At 41.0% G+C, this 15977-nt stretch overlaps 3 protein-coding genes across 3 annotated transcripts; 2 read left to right on the top strand and 1 right to left on the bottom strand.

The window, feature by feature from the left end:
- Window positions 1-301: 301 nt before the first annotated feature.
- Window positions 302-5133, top strand: LOC306766671 (glutamine amidotransferase-like class 1 domain-containing protein 3, mitochondrial). The gene is made up of 4 exons (XM_079254481.1): window positions 302-537; window positions 3806-3977; window positions 4095-4293; window positions 4656-5133. Exons 1-4 carry the CDS (start codon window positions 343-345, stop codon window positions 4849-4851), a joined length of 762 nt encoding a protein of 253 aa, XP_079110607.1. The 5' UTR covers window positions 302-342; the 3' UTR covers window positions 4852-5133.
- An 83-nt stretch (window positions 5134-5216) lies between these two features.
- Window positions 5217-7679, bottom strand: acod1 (aconitate decarboxylase 1; the record flags this gene model as incomplete). Its single annotated transcript, XM_079254662.1, has 4 exons — window positions 5217-6194; window positions 6545-6744; window positions 6832-6921; window positions 7338-7679. 4 exons carry the CDS (start codon window positions 7677-7679, stop codon window positions 5234-5236), a joined length of 1593 nt encoding a protein of 530 aa, XP_079110788.1. The 3' UTR covers window positions 5217-5233.
- A 1880-nt stretch (window positions 7680-9559) lies between these two features.
- On the top strand, window positions 9560-10766 carry kctd12.1 (potassium channel tetramerisation domain containing 12.1). Its single transcript, XM_079253947.1, has one exon. The coding sequence runs from the start codon at window positions 9578-9580 to the stop codon at window positions 10442-10444; it is 867 nt and encodes a 288-aa protein (XP_079110073.1). The 5' UTR covers window positions 9560-9577; the 3' UTR covers window positions 10445-10766.
- Window positions 10767-15977: the final 5211 nt, after the last annotated feature.

Below are 15977 nucleotides of genomic sequence, written 5' to 3'. Positions count from 1 at the left end.
TACTATAATGGATTATTGAAAATAGTGAACACAAAATGTAACTACTTTTTAATAACCAAATGAAGCAATATGGTAAAAAAAAAAAAAAAAATCCAATTTGCTGATTTTTGTTTTTATAATCGGGAGCACTTTATGGTTTTAAAGTAATTTCTCAGCTCAGAAAAAAAAAAACATTTTCTGCAAGGCGTTTGTGATTTCATTGATGACCTGTGAGAAATCTGTTAAATGCTCAAGTTTACCACCAGGTGGCGCGATGTACCACCAAACCTATTCAGAAACTTATTTTAAAGAAGAAGAAGAAGAATTGGGAAAGGGGGGCGTCCTCTCCGCTGCCAATCCGCCATGCTCACTTTGCTCAGCCACTGTGGTCGCAACTTGCTGACAGTCACAACATTTCAGAGCGTGAATAAAAGTTTTTATTCCACGCAAATGGCGAAGCGCGTGGCCGTGGTACTGGCAGGCTGTGGAGTTTATGATGGCAGTGAGATCCACGAGGCCTCCGCTGTTTTGGTCCATCTGAGCAGAGGAGGTGCAAATGTAAGTCTGCTTAGATTTGTAATCTGCAACCATAGACTGTATAGAGAGAGTCTGCAACAGAACAACCAACCCGGGCTCATGGCCGGACCATGCAAAGTGTGAAATACTATAAATCACAGCACATAACCTTCAGGTTAAACTGCAAAGATGTTTAGGTTTTTTGTTGTTCTCAGTTTTAATGTGACCGTGTGACCCCTGACAGCAGTCTGACCTCCGAAACTGGATTCAAAACTGTAACTAATACTGAATTGAACATATTCAGGCTCAATACACCCTCGAGGTTATATTTAAAGTAGATATTGGTCTGTATGTGTGATGGGTAGGAGAGTGTGAGTTTGAGCGTGTGTAAGAGAATGGGTGGATAGGGTGTGCTTAAGGAGGAAGTGTGGATGCGCGCGCGCGCGTGTGTGTGTGTGTGCGTGCACATGTGTGTGCTTGTATGCGTAAGTGTGTGTGGGTGGGCGCGTGTGTGCGTGGTGTGTGTGTGTATGCGCGCGTGCGCGTGCATGGGGGAGGGTCTTGGTGCTCGGGGAGCGCTGCTGGTGCACTGGGGTGCGGCCTGGCTGCCACTCGGTGGCGGTCTGGGGATCCCGGCCCTCCGTCGGTGTGGGCTGGGCCCTCTGCCTGCAGGGGTGATGGGGCTGCTTCCGGGCTCTTGGGGCCGTGGGGCCCGCGCTCTGTCTGCCCTGGGTGGCCGGTGCCCGGCGGGGCTGGTCCGGGCCTGCTGGGGCCTGTTCCCCCTGACTGCGGGGGACTCTGGCTGGGACCCCCCTCTGCCGCCTCCTGGGTCGGCGCATGGCTGGCTCCGGGGTGGGGCGGTTGGGGTCTGAGCCTGGGGGTGGCTGCCGATGGCCCCGGTCTCGGGGGTACTCCTGGCGTGCCTCTTGCCTTTGTGTGGGAGGGGTCACACTGGCATGATCACCTTTTCCGGAACATGTTCCACTCTGCATGTTCTGCATGTGACACAGTCACCGAGTCGTCACGCAGTTTTATTCACTAACAGCAGCTGGTTTTCTCATTTCTGTTTTTTTCTCATTTATATTTTAACAGTTATATTTATATAACTTTTTAGATTCATAGTTTAGTTACTATGATACAAAGTATGTGTATGTATATGTGTTAATACTGGCGAGTGCGTATATGTTTGTACGTAAGTATGTGTGTGCGTGTGCGTGCGCGCGCATAGAGGTGTGTGTGTATATGTATATATATGTGTATATATATATATATATATATATATATATATATACATATGTGTGTGTGTATATGTATACATCTGTAGGTTGTTTTTTTGTTTTTGGGTTGTTTTTTTTAGGTTTTTCTTCTCCCTTACCTCTCTCTTTATCTCTTTCACTTTTCTTATGAGGTGTTTTTTCTCCTTTCTCTTTCTGTCTTTCGTCTGTCCTCTCTGGTCCAGCAGTACAAACTCTACAATTCAAACAATAATACAAAATAAATATGAAAATAAAATAAAAATTCAGAAAGTCAAGGGGATCATTATATCTATAAAGCTTCCCTTGGCAGAGAAAATTTGCTCAGCAGAACACAGCATCCAGACCATCATTCTGCTTGCCTAAATGCTGGACAAGACAAAAAAAAAAAAAAGTAGATATTGGTCATTAGCAAAACTTTGATTCGAATTTTTCTTTGGACATTTTAAGCCATTTAGAAAGTGCTGACATATAAAATCTCCAATTTCTGTATGCTGTTAAAGGAAGATTTTTTATATTTTCATGTCCCAAATATTTAGGATGATTATTAGGCCATGATATGGCGTGTATACACTGGAACCTTTACCATATTATCATACTGTTCTTACTGAATTACAATTTACTCATTGTCCTAAACTGACCGTTATCAACTCCAGAAAACAACGACTGCTTCCTTTTTCTTTTTTATGCAAGGCCTCAACTTACTAGCATCATTGTCACCAATGTGCAGAGTGCCCTGTTTCCTTTTCTGATTTACTGGTATGTGCTTCAGATGTCCCTTCATTTTAAAACTATAAACAGTCGAGGTGTAGTTGTAGTGCGGTATAGCGCATCATTGGATGTGGATCCTACTAGACTGACCACCTCTCTGAAAACATCGGCATTCATCATGTTTTTCCACTTGTTTCCTTGTGAAATTCTGTATTTAGTGACAGTTGTTGCAAAGCGAAGGAAGTAAACTCACCCCCCATGGTGATGTCTGCACTAAGAACTTAAAACTGCCTGATTTCAGACTGGGAAATATAAGAAAAAAAGGTTTTTCTATACAAACAGATTTTAGCTCAATCCCCTAAAAAAAGAGTTTGTGTGGTCAACGCAAAGTATTGCTTTTTTATTCTCAGTCACATAAAAAAGCAGAACGTTGATTAAAACCCCTCTGCTTTGGATGGGCCAGTTTCCTTTCTAGTTATGCACCTCATGCTTCCTCTTGCACTGACTTGCTTTTCAGAACTTTTTAACCTGTCTGTCATGAGCTCAGTGTTTCGAACTCGACACTTGGCTAAAATGAACTAATGTAGTCCAGTCCAGTTTCTCCTCAGGGCAGATCCAATATTTTTTAAAGTGTAAAAGTTATTTGAGTTTTTTTCCCTCAATTACACCAATGAGTTTGTACCAATAACTGCTTTAAGCACATTTCTGATGTTGCATGAGGGAGACCTGGGTCTCCTGGTCAAATCACAGATTTGACCAAACTGTAAATCAGTTTTGTGGATAATGTTGCTCTCTTGTTTTTGGTATGACTAGGTGAATGATAATTTTCTTAATAGTTTGATTTGTCACCACCGTTTGGCCGGTTAGTCTGAACAGTTATGTGCTCACCATTTATTCAAATGAGTAAAGATGTGCGGGAGCAACTTTTACCAGAGCTTTTGCTTGTACTAGCAGCATTTGTATAGCCTGCATTTGAAAGCATTTTTATTGTTTCAGTAATTAGACAGACTCTTGCATTCAGTAAAGAATAGTCAGTCAGAACTTTCTCTTGCACGTGTGGAAAATCTTCTCTAATTTTATTCTTAATGGCCTTTTTTCCCAATTTGTGACATTTTTGCATGCATACAGCTGCAAACTGCCACCCACACTGTCTAATGCATACAGATTCTGGATCTTTTTGCTGATTGGTAGGTTTTTTGGAGATTCAACTAAGAAACCTGGTACAGTGAAAGCTTTTCACATCGCATTGAAACTGCTTCATCTCAAATTTAACAGCTAACTTGTCATTTTTCTTTAATAAAATATGTTTTAAAATGAAAAAAAAAACAGCCTCTTCTCTCTTACAGGTGCACATGTTTGCTCCCAACATCGACCAGATGCATGTGGTGGATCATCTGAAAGGCGAACCATCTCAGGAGAAGAGAAATGTGCTGGTGGAGAGTGCAAGACTTGCCCGTGGCGATATCCAGGATCTGTCTAAACTCAACGTCAAAGACCATGATGCTGTCATATTTCCAGGTTTATTTATTTTCTCCTCGTTAAGCATGCTTTGTTAAACTCTTTGTCCTGAAAACAGACATCCATCCAAGAGGTGAGAGTAAAAGTTAATCCCTATTAATCTTTTCTTTTTCCTAGGTGGTTTTGGAGCAGCAAAGAACCTCTGCACATGGGCAGTGCAGGGGAAGGACTGCTCTGTTAACGACGAAGTGAAAGCCACTCTGCAGGCGTTCCACAGTGAGGGAAAACCCATCGGTCTCTGCTGCATCTCACCTGTCATTGCTGCCAAGGTGTTTCCTGGGTGCGAGGTCACTGTTGGCCTTGAAAAGGACGACAAGTGAGTCTAAATAATCTAAACACCTTTGACGCACCTTTTTCGAAGAAATCCAGAAATCTACTGGTACCAGTTCAAGCTCCCTGTTCTTCATAGCAACATGTCAAAGTGTCCTTCAAAATACTTCCTCATTCGGTCTCAGTGATCAGACCAGTAGCTTATTGATTAGTGTGCATGTGATGTAGGCTACAGAAATGGCTTCATTTCAACGGTCTTGAACAGAACATTGCTGCATTAATGCATTCCATGTGCCATTCATTTGTACATAGACAGTGCATGTCTAAAGATGTAATAGAAGATTGTTTTACTTCATGCTTTTGAAACTGCTCCCAAGCACCCCTAGTAATTTATTTTTTCTTATTCAGGTATCCAAACACGACTGGCACAGCAGAAGCCATCAACCAGCTAGGATGCAAGCATGTGAGCAAGAGCGTCAGCGAGAGCCATGTGGATGAGAAGAACAAGCTGGTCACCACCTGCGCCTTCATGTGCAGCGCTCCTATTCATGAAGTATTTGATGGAATTGGATCGATGGTGCAGGGCGTCCTAAAACTTGCCTAATTCAACTGAGCTTTAGAAGACCGTAGAAGCAAGAAAAAAAAATACAGTAGATGTCTGCTGGATGAGCATGGAATGAGATTAACATCCTGATTAACAGCACATATTTTGTGGTGTCTCTTTGCACTAGATGTTGAAATTTCCTGGTATAAATGATTTGACGTTTCATGTGTTTCATTTTATTTTTATGCGGTGACTCCATCTCAAGGTATCAGTGTTGCTGAAACTTTAGAGAATCAACAAGTGATGTGTTCTACACAAAAATGCAATAAAATGATAAACTTTTTCAATTCAGTTTATTTCATAAAGGTGTACACAATATTCACATATAGTAATCATTTAACCCATATTTTCTCATTTGATAGAACAAATTACCTTTATTAAATCACAAAATCCTGCTGCTGTATAACTGCTCATTTGTGTTGCTTGTCATTCTCAAATATGAACCCAATATTGAGCTTTCAGTCACCTTCTCAAGATTTCCTATCAGGTCAATGACACCCTCTACTCCCTCTGTGCACAACACTGAGGATGCATTAACTCGGAACTTCTCCACCAGGTCCACCTGACTCAGTGGCTTCCTCCAGTGGCCATAAAAGGTATCACATCTGGCTGTGTAGCTCAACCCCTGAGTTGTTCCTATCTCAACCTCGCAGTACATTTTGTCAAAGCTAGGCTGGTTGTCTTCAGGTATCTCCAGCTTAGTTTTGGACAGGAGCTCCTTCAGAGCAGGCCGGCTGATTTGAGCCTGGTTAAAGGACGCAACTGTCACTTTGTCATCCAACAAAGCTGAGCAGGCGTTAAACTGAAATGAGTGCCTGGCTTGATGCTCTGAGGCAGGTAGAGGGCAGTTAATATATTTGGATGCAGGAACTCGAAGTATGATATGTTGGATCTGACTAAGTTGAACGTTTCCTACTGTGTCTTGAAGCTTTGCACGGGCTGCCAGAGCTGCATCCACAACAAAGTGCATGGCTAAGTGAGCAGGGATGCGCTTGAATGCCACATCCTGATCCTCCAGAATCCAGTTAAAAGCACCAGAAGTGGGATCTGCTATTGCTGAAGGACTGTAGTCTTTGTAGTAAACCCCCAGCCCACTGTTTATATCTAGTATGGTTGGATTTCCCTCCAGCCCTATCTGGGCCAGCTGAGCTGCCTCCAAGCCTCTTCGAGCAGCATTTCCAATATGGAGAGGCTTAGTTTGTGTAGCAGCATTGGCTAGAGGAGCCCCTGCAGAGGAGGCTGCAATAGCCAGAGCATGAGTGCACTGTACTGGGTTCAGACCGAGAAGCTTAGCTGAGGCCGCAGCGCTTCCCATCACCCCAACAACACTCGGAGGATGGAATCTGTTCATACAAGCATACAAAGAAACAATGTTTTAAGTTTTGTCATGATTTTATCTGAGATAAAATTTTACGCTTTTATGACAGTTCATCAAATGTGAACACATCTGTGTTTCACAGGGTGGGAGACATTTAAGGATCTTTTGGCTGCTCTTGAATTAAACAATTCAGTTTCACATTGAACTTATAAACCATATAATTAATTAAGATTGGATGTTTTACTTTATGCAATTTGGATGAAAAATACATTAAATGTCAAAAGGTAGCATTAAAATTATCTTAAAAGTGGACATACTATTCTGAATTAAGATGAACCAAAGCTCTAGTATTTGGTATGGTTTAAATTCTCTTACCTTTCTGGTATGTTGTAAGCCTCTTTGGAGAACCTCATCAGCCTGCCCTGCACCTCAGTGCCAACATTGAAAGCTAGCAGCAGTTCCAGACCAGTAGGCTGACTGGTCAGCGTCTCTGTCAGAGCCAGCAGTGCCGGTAGCACAGCACCAGAGGGATGGGTTGCAGGGTGCCAAGTGTCATCAAAGTCCATGGAGTGAACCTGATATGAGACAACTTGACAGGGTTGGCAATTGAAGATCAAAGCAGAGGTAAAACATGCGTGATGCTTTCACGTGTCCTAACTTACTGCGACGCCGTTGACAAATGCAGCTTGATGAGGAGGGAGGCTGATCTCTGATCTACCCCAAACGCTGCTCTTCTGCTCAGATGTGAACATCTGCAATCAGACAAGTGAGTGTGCTTTGAATTTAGGAGATATGGTTGTTGCTTACAAGGAAAACAAATAACAGCATGAAGAAGAATGCCTCATTTGAACGAGCCTGAAATGACTAAATTAATTATCATTATGCCAAGAAAGTAATAGTTGTTAATAAATGCACAAAATCATGTTATATGTTGATAAATTTGTCAGAGGGAACTCTAAACAGACCAAATAAAGATCTTAAAATAATCACAAACATAGAAGATCTATAGCCTTTATACTAATAAATGCAGCATTACTAAACGTTATATGACATTTTGTGAGGATCTACATTGTTAAATTAAATATCTTTCCGTGGTATGTTTGTGTAATGCTGTGATGTTTTTTTTGCAGGTAGAGTTCCTCCTGTACAGTCACACACTTTACTGTACCTGGCTGTACTTGAGAGCCTTGTTGAAGACAGCTGTCCTGGTTCCTAACAACCCAACACCCAGGGTGTCCAGCATCATCCTTTTGCTCCTGTTAATCACACCATCTGTCAGATGAGTGGTGTTGAGAGCATGAATAGCAACTCCAAAGCTCTCTGTAATACCCTGGAAAGGTAAAAAGAGTGCTTTTGTTAGTGCAAAACTCCCAGAGACACCGCTGCAGTGGATAAATGAGGACACTGAGATATCAAAATAAAATAAAATAAAATAAAATGGTGTACAGAAAGCACAAAAAATTATTGAGAATAAAATGCAAATAGAAACCAGCTGTACCTTAACAAGCATTGTGCTCCCAACAACTTCTTCAAGTGGCAAAACATCTAAGACTACAGCTCTTTTATGGGTTATAACATGGTCTAGACAAGGGTAGTCCACCAAATTTCCAGAGTGGCTTAAATCCACCATGATGAGAACTGGGTAGTTTCACAATGACTGGGAGGCAACATATCATGTTACTGATTGCAGCTGTAGCTTGTTGGGAAATCTTTTCAACTTCTTGCTTTTTATCTAATTTCATGTGCAACAAATGTGAAAATAAAATGCATTTAACAGATATGGATATTCACATATAACTGAAAGAAATACAAACTTTGATATCTGACATTGAAAAATTAACACTTTAATTGCAGAAATGAAAATCCACATTCAGAACAGAAAAACAAAGTAATGGCTTTTATGGTCTATTACCATCATAATAGTGCATTTACCTTCCCTTTTTTTTCTTAGCAACATGGCAAATGTGGTTGTCAATTGTCTTTCACAATTCATTTCTTCCAGAATTACAGACCACAGGATTTCAGCTTTATGCAATGGGAAGTTCTTCAAAAAGTCATTTGTCATAGATTCACATACCTCATGCTGACAGTCACATGTTTGGCTTCAACAGCTGGGAAATTATAATAAATCAGTGCTCTGCACATCAGTTATGGTTCAGGAAGTGAAACTGACCTCACTTAGAAATCAGGAACAAAAAAATAGTCTATTTTATCCTGTGATATATGCTTTCCAACAAAACCTTTTGAACAAAAATGATCCTTCAGTGTAGTCTTTCTGACTTCACAGAAAGACAACTGGAAAAATGTTGAACTAAAATGACACGCAGTGAAGGTATATGTGTCATCAAGATAATATGCAATAAGGTCAGCACAGAAGGGCACATGTCCAGGAAATAAATCTCAGGTTATCCCCCTGTTCATATAATTTGTTTAGATATTGTTTAAAATTTTTAAATTGAAATTAGTCTTGAGGATGCTTAAAATGTTTTTGGATGCCTCTAAGAAGGTCATACTTGTGCAGGTGTCACAGAAGTGTTACACCACTCCACAATCTCTCTTCACCCTTCCTGATTTGCAACGGAACAAGGTATTTGTTTGGTCTTTCTAGTGATCTTTCAAGCTGCTTTTTCAGAATATTTCTTAATCTTCCTGACCTCACTTTGAATCCAGCTGCTTCTTATGACTCATTTTTATATGAAGAAACAAAACAGTTACACATTCCTGTTGGTGACCTTCTCTTGCTTCATTGGCATCAAATATTTCAAGCCTTAGCATGTCAGGTACATGGTTAGAGATTGTAATTTTGTCAAAGCTTTACATTTCCATTTGACCTATTGTTGTTTGTATCATTTCAGTTTATTGAACTCAGACTTGCTTCACAAATCTAAAGAAAAATAAATTCTGACTAAACTATTTCATGCTGCTAAACCTTTGTTTGGCTTCAGCAGACATGCCTTTGGATGTTGATATGTGTGTGTGTTGGGTGCATTTCCTTCGTAAGTGCAATGGGTGTCACTCTTTCCATATAACCTGGGATAACTTGAGCCTGCTGCATGGGAGTTTGTTTTGTCCGTTCTTTCGAAAGTAATTGCAAATTAATTTTAAAAAAATCTGCAAAGATGGCATGCAGGTTTGGGCAGACAAGGTAGCCTTAAATATGCCTGATTGTGTATATTTTGTAAATGAGTCTGCATTTGCTTATTCTTTGTGAGCGTGCTTAGTTTTGTACTAGACAAAGAGATAGAGCGCGCGCGTCCTATGGACAGCATTTCAACAGTTAAATGTTAATTTTGCAGTCAGCTCTGTATGCATGCACGCACACGCATGTGAAAAGCTTCATAAGCAAGCCGCTGCCACTCAGCATCTCAGTCTCAGCTGATTCCACATCAGTGCTGCAGCTCGGAGAGGATGGCACTGGCCGACACAGAGCGCGGAGCGTCCAGCTGTGGGGACACAGGAGCCCCTTTTTCAGAGATAATCGAGCTAAACGTGGGCGGACAGGTTTATGTTACCAGACACAAAACTCTGATTGCAGTGCCAGACTCGCTTTTGTGGAACATGTTTTGTAAGAAGTCACCAAAGGAGCTGGCCAGGGACAGCAAAGGGCGCTTTTTCTTGGATAGGGACGGCTTTTTGTTTCGCTACATTCTTGATTATCTCCGGGACCTGAACTTAGTCCTTCCGGACTACTTCCCAGAGAAGAGTCGACTGCAAAGGGAAGCGGACTTTTTCCAGCTTCGGGACCTTGCCAAACGTCTCAGCCCGCGGGTGAGTAAGGACAACTCCATCAGCGAGGAGATCAGCCAGAGCGACACGGAGGAGGGCGCGCAGCAGTGCTGCTCCTCCGGCGGCATCGAGACTTTACGCACCATGTCCGTCAGCGGGGCCATGCGCTCCCCTTCTCTAGACTCCAGAAAATCGGGCTATATCACGATAGGATACCGCGGCTCCTACACCATTGGCAGAGACATTCAAACCGATGCCAAATTCAGGAGAGTGGCACGCATCACCGTTTGCGGGAAGACTTCTCTGGCCAAAGAAGTGTTTGGGGACACACTGAATGAAAGCAGAGACCCGGACAGGCCCCCGGAGAGATACACATCCCGCTACTATCTCAAGTATAATTTTCTAGAGCAGGCGTTTGACAAGCTGACAGAGGTGGGCTTCCACATGGTGGCCTGCAGCTCCACAGGCACCTGCGCCTACACCAGCAATGATCCAAATGAAGACAAAATCTGGACAAGCTACACCGAATATGTATTCTGCCGGGAATAACCAACAGTGCTCACACCGTGCTGATGTAAATATGCATATTATAATCTAGAAGGAGAATGTCTTGGAAAAAGTACCATTTTTAATGGTGAGGACTTTGAAGGATGAGCGGCTGATGACAGAAAGGATGAAGCAGCAAGTGACAAGAAAATGCCCCCAAAAATAGATTCCAACCAAATGTTGACAGCATTTCAAAAGGACAGTTTGTGCAGTTTGGACGGTCAAAGTGAGCAGAACATCATTTGAGTTAACATTCATCCAAAGCAGTATTGCCCCAACAAGCACATGGTCATCTTCATTTCATCGAAACTGCATGTCAAGTGTTCAGGAGCAGGCAAGCAGTAGCTAGTATTTAATGTCATTGTAACTTTTAGGCTTACTTGTTTGGCCAAGTTTTGTAATATCTTACACACTCTTATAGCAGTTCAATTACTGCAAATGATTGTAAATGTATGTTGAGTGTTGGTTGTATTTGCTATAAATTGTTAAAACTAAATAATAAAACCTTTTACTCTTTCATTCTCAGCTCTTTGCCAATAATCTTCCTCTACACTATGTGGGCACAACTGGCACTCATTGCCCTTCCAACCTTTAAAACCTTCCCCTGTGGGGAATCAAAGAGTCAGCCTCAAAGAGAGAAGCCCTGCCCAGAAATCGCTCCCCTGCATGGTGCTGATGCTGCCAACTCAACAAAATTTGTCACACAATTTTAACCCAGGAGGCACAAAATGTTTCACAACAGTGCACCAGAACTCCTTGTTGTTCTCACGACTCATCCATACAAGTTGCCAGTTTCCTGTGTCTATTTTCTAGCCCCCCCCCCCCTATTTATAGTCAACTTTCCCCTCCCCTTGTTTTTATATCACACAATCAGAAAAGCATCCAGGTCTGAATATAGTTAGCATGTAAATATTTCAACAGGAACAGTTTCCACTGATCCATTTTGTCACACAAATTCAGCTGCATGTCACATGCATGCAAATAGTGCAGCTGTGCACACATGATGTCATTATCATTTCAAGTGTAAATAATGAAAGGGTCCAGCTGCACACAAATAGGAGGGTATAGTCTGCCAGGGACAGAGGATGAATGTAGAGTCAGTGACTGGCCAGGGTACAGCCAGGCCTGGATTATGTCTTTCGCCCAAAACAGACATGAAAAAAGGTCTTCAGTCAAAGCCATGGCTGGGATTTGAGGACATGAGGGGCTCTGCAGGGGTCCAAGGACATGCTCCCTGAGGGAAGATCACTGGGCTGCATGTCCTAAATACATCAGTCTGCTTCAGTTTAGCCTTGAAGTTGAAAAATAGTGTTTCTTGGATAGGGATCAAATGATCCAAGGTATGCAGATCCTTTTGGATATTTATGTACACGAATTTTGGCTCACAAAAGGTGAACTGAAACAATCCCAAATTTTCTCACCAGGAAATGCAAAATATTGAAAATAACATCTGACAGAAGACAGAAAAAAGCTGTTATTGATATAATAATTTGCACCTGAGCCTTTTTTCACCTCTTAAAAACCCTAACCATGCTAATTTTCCCTGTTAAATAAAATAAAGGTTCAGCTTGCGCATCCACCTTTTAGGCTAATTGTAGTTCAACTATAACAAATAGTGTCACTCTAAATTGGCAAGCTCATCTAAGGCATTAAATGAGTATTGAAAAAGGAATGATTATATACCAGAAAGTCTTCTAAGCAAATGTTCCACATTGAATTTGTTTCTGAATTTTTCTAAATTTGATCTATTGTTTATCTTAGTATGTCCATAAAGTATTTGGTGTCTGTGGTAGCTTAATGCAGGGTAAGCTTTTATAATCCAGCTGGGTGACACTATAGATATAACAGCTGCTCAAACTGGGATTATTCTTTACAGAATATAAGTCACTCCAATAACTCAATACCCAGGATGATGTCATGTTCATCTACAAGCTACAACCTGTTTGTCCTGAGCAGGGTCACAAAGACTGAAGTTTATTGCAGCTGCCACTGAAAAGCAGGGTGCACTCTGAACTGGTCACAAGGCCATCACTGGGCTAATTAAAAAAGACAGCCGGCACACTTGCACGCTCACGCTTTTGGCAAATTTGGAGTTAATCTGGTGGAACAGTCTGAAGAGTTGGTGACCACATGCAAAACTTGTAAACATACTCTATGTTAATCATTGTTTGCCAGATAGGAAAACTTGTTTGTGAGAGGATTTTTAAAAAATCGAATAAATATGTGACATGCTGGAGAATAAAGATGTGTCATTAAATATGACCGTGCACTTTTGTCTGACTCATGATACAGTTTGAAATTAGGCAAAATAGGTTAGAGCTTTATTCTTCCTAAAGAGTATTTTTAAAACCTCTTTTTACTGGTACTTGCATTAACTTATCAGTTGTTGTCTAAACCAGCTTTCACTGGATTGATTGTAGGGAAACACCCTTGATCAGTCACCAGTTCATCACAGATATTAGCTCATAAACAATAACTGAGTCATGGCCACAGTTACACACCATGGAGGATGAGCAACTCAAAGCCTCCACCATGCATGCATGTGTGTGGACGGTAGAGACCCACTTGAACACGTGCAGCAGACGGTCATTCAGTGCTGGACAAACCGTTTAAGATGTTTCAGCACATGCACACCCATCTCACTGTGCAATTTAATACATTTCAGCCAAAGAGCATAATGCCATACCCTCCTAGAGATACTTACAAGCTGTTTTAAATAATAAGAAATTTCAAACGAGAATCTTACAGGATAGTTTTAACCGGCTTCTAGTGTAATATTCTTTGTAGTTTGCCATTTTTAATCTGCATATTACCAAAAGATAAGAGCACTGTATAATGCAATATGACAGTGTAACATCTTTAGAATTAGGAGTTTGATCTGTCATATAATGTTAACCAAGGTCTCAGAGTTTAATTAGCTTGTTAGAGCTGTGGTTTGTTCAAAGTGATCATTAGGGAAGCAAATCTCAACGCTTTAGAAAAGCTCTGATTTTTTTAAGTCCTGTTCTCACAATTAGTGGCTCTGGACTCTGTCCTTGAAGTGACAAACCAAAACCCGATGTGAGTCAAGGATGGGTGGAGGTAGATTACTTACAGCATAAAACGCAGATCATATGTGAGAAGCACCTCTTCTCTTCATCCAGGTTTAATCATGCTGTGAAAATCTCAAGTTCACTGCTAACATAACAGATGTATGCACAATGATCTAGGTCAGGGGTGTCCAGTTCTGGTCCTGGAGCGCCACAATCCTGCAGGTTTTTTAATTAGCCCTGTTCCAACACACGACTCAAACCAGTCAATGTGCAAACGTAATTTATTGTGAGCCAGGCGTGATGGATCAGGGATACGTCAAATACCTGCAGGAAACTGTCCCTAGACGACCAACTTTGGACATCCCTGATCTAGGTAAAAGCAGTATGCAAACTTTAAAAGTAAAAACTTGGAGGTTTACTCAGTCGACAGCTTCAGGGTTACGTTTCCCTTCATCATCCTTATTTCCCAGACATTTTCTTTAACACTCATCTCTTTCTTTGAGAGCACATCCTCCTATTTGTTCTACTGCTCTACTTGTTCTGAGTCTTTTGAACCAACTTGAATAGGTTTAGCGCTTAAATGCGTGTGAAGGTTCCTAAGGTACTGAGTCTTGAATGTTGCTCCCTTATTTGTAAATTGCTTTAGACAAAATCAGCACTAACTGCTTACATATAAATGTAAAGTTATATTTCAGTCTGAGCTGATCTGAACACCCGGGTTTTTGTAGTCTATTGATGAGTGAATAACATTTGAGAATACTTCTTCACAGCCACTTATGTTTGATTGAGACAAACTCCTGTGTGCAGCTGCATGTCAAGTGCTTGAAAGAAGGCAGCAATGAGATAGTGTTTACAGGTAGTTGTTTTCTCAGTTTATAACATGCACAAGCTAAGATCTGGAAGACAAGGGAAATTCTTCAAGAGTGCTCTACTACAAGAAAAGTGTCAAAGGCCTTCAGGAGTATTTGGCAAACTCAGGAGAAGTGGTACACTGTTCTCCTGACCTTTACAGAGAACTTATCAGAAGCAAAGACTCCCTGCCTCCTTATGATAACGGCTTTGTCATAAGTTTACCACTGAACATCTGTACCAGCTGTTCGGCTGGTAAAAGAAAAATAATGCACCTTTTTAGCACTTCCAGCGCTGTGCTGATCATACTCTTGGCTTGTGTTGCAGCCAGTGGCACATGGGAAAAATGGATTTAATTAAAAACAAGCCATCTCACAGAGTAAACAATATGTGAAAAAATAACCCAACAAAAAAAAAAAAAAAAAAAAAAGGAAACAAGGATGAAATCTGTGGATAAGGACTCAAAATAGCAGCGAGTAGATGGCCCAGATCTCATGAAACTAGACATTGTATGCATGACGAATAAGTGAAAATCCCCCAGACAAGAACTGAATGATTCTTAAATGGCTGCAAAAGCAATAACAAGCTGTGATTCTTTCCACGAGGAGTGTTATGAAGTACTGGCCCTAAAGGCTGTCCAGACGCTTGCTTGTTGCTGTTATTTTAAATCAGCAAAGAAGGGATTAAAATGTAATTGTGCCTGAAATATTGATCAAATGAGTCATCTTAAGCTTCAAGCCTTTTAGAAACCAACTCAAACATTATACACTTTCAACTACTGACATTAAAAGACATTTTTGCCCAGTTGTGCCATGCTATAGAAAACCAAAAAGACAGTTACCTTTCAGTGAAATGGAAATACAATAAATGTCTTAAAGGTTTTTTTTTCCTGGAGGAAGTAGCGATGCCAGAAACAAAGAAAGAAGCTCTCAGATAAATTGCCAAAGACAGGAGGGAGACAGAGATGGAAAGAAAAAATGAAAGTGTATTCAGATCATAAAGCATTCTGAAGGATCACTGTTTTCCACCAATCTTTCCATTTCTGTTTATTCATTCTGCGCCGCTTTTAGCTCACTGATGTGATCCTCTGCAGATCGGGGCTGCTGGAATTCCATGCATCAGTCCAGGATGCGTTTCGGCTTCTTGAGTTATTTTAGATCAAAGCTAGTTTCATTAGCGTATCACCACAGTCCTCCAGACCAATGAATTCATTATTCTAATTAAATTCTGAGTCAGAAATATATTTCAAACTTCACAACAGGGAATCTGCCAGCGATCATAGGAGGGAAGTTCTCGCCGCTGTATGAAAGCCTAACATAGAGACTCACAGGCTTGTTTGTGGTGGCATATATCTTGTGTAAGTTTTAACCATTATTAGTTTTTAAAGTCGCACATGCACCACGTTTTTTGAGAAAAATTTAAGATATTTTTACAGAAGAACAATTAACCCAATATTTTATTCAAATTCTTTCTGACAAAAGTTAAAAAAAAACAGGAATGTAAAAAGACTTGAGTAAGTGACCTATATATATCCTGTGTGTGTGCCTGCATATAAAGAATGCATTCAGTGGAGAGCTAGAAACAAACAGGAAATGAAGAGAGGATATCACCTGCAAGAGTCTCGCTTCACACACTTCTTTTTTATGATGCAAATC

The sequence above is a fragment of the Telmatherina bonti genome (genome assembly GCF_933228915.1).
Source record: "Telmatherina bonti genome assembly, chromosome: 15".
Classification (NCBI taxonomy): Eukaryota; Metazoa; Chordata; class Actinopteri; order Atheriniformes; family Telmatherinidae; genus Telmatherina; species Telmatherina bonti.
Note: the sequence above shows the minus strand (reverse complement) of the source record. Positions and strands in the feature narration are given on the sequence as shown.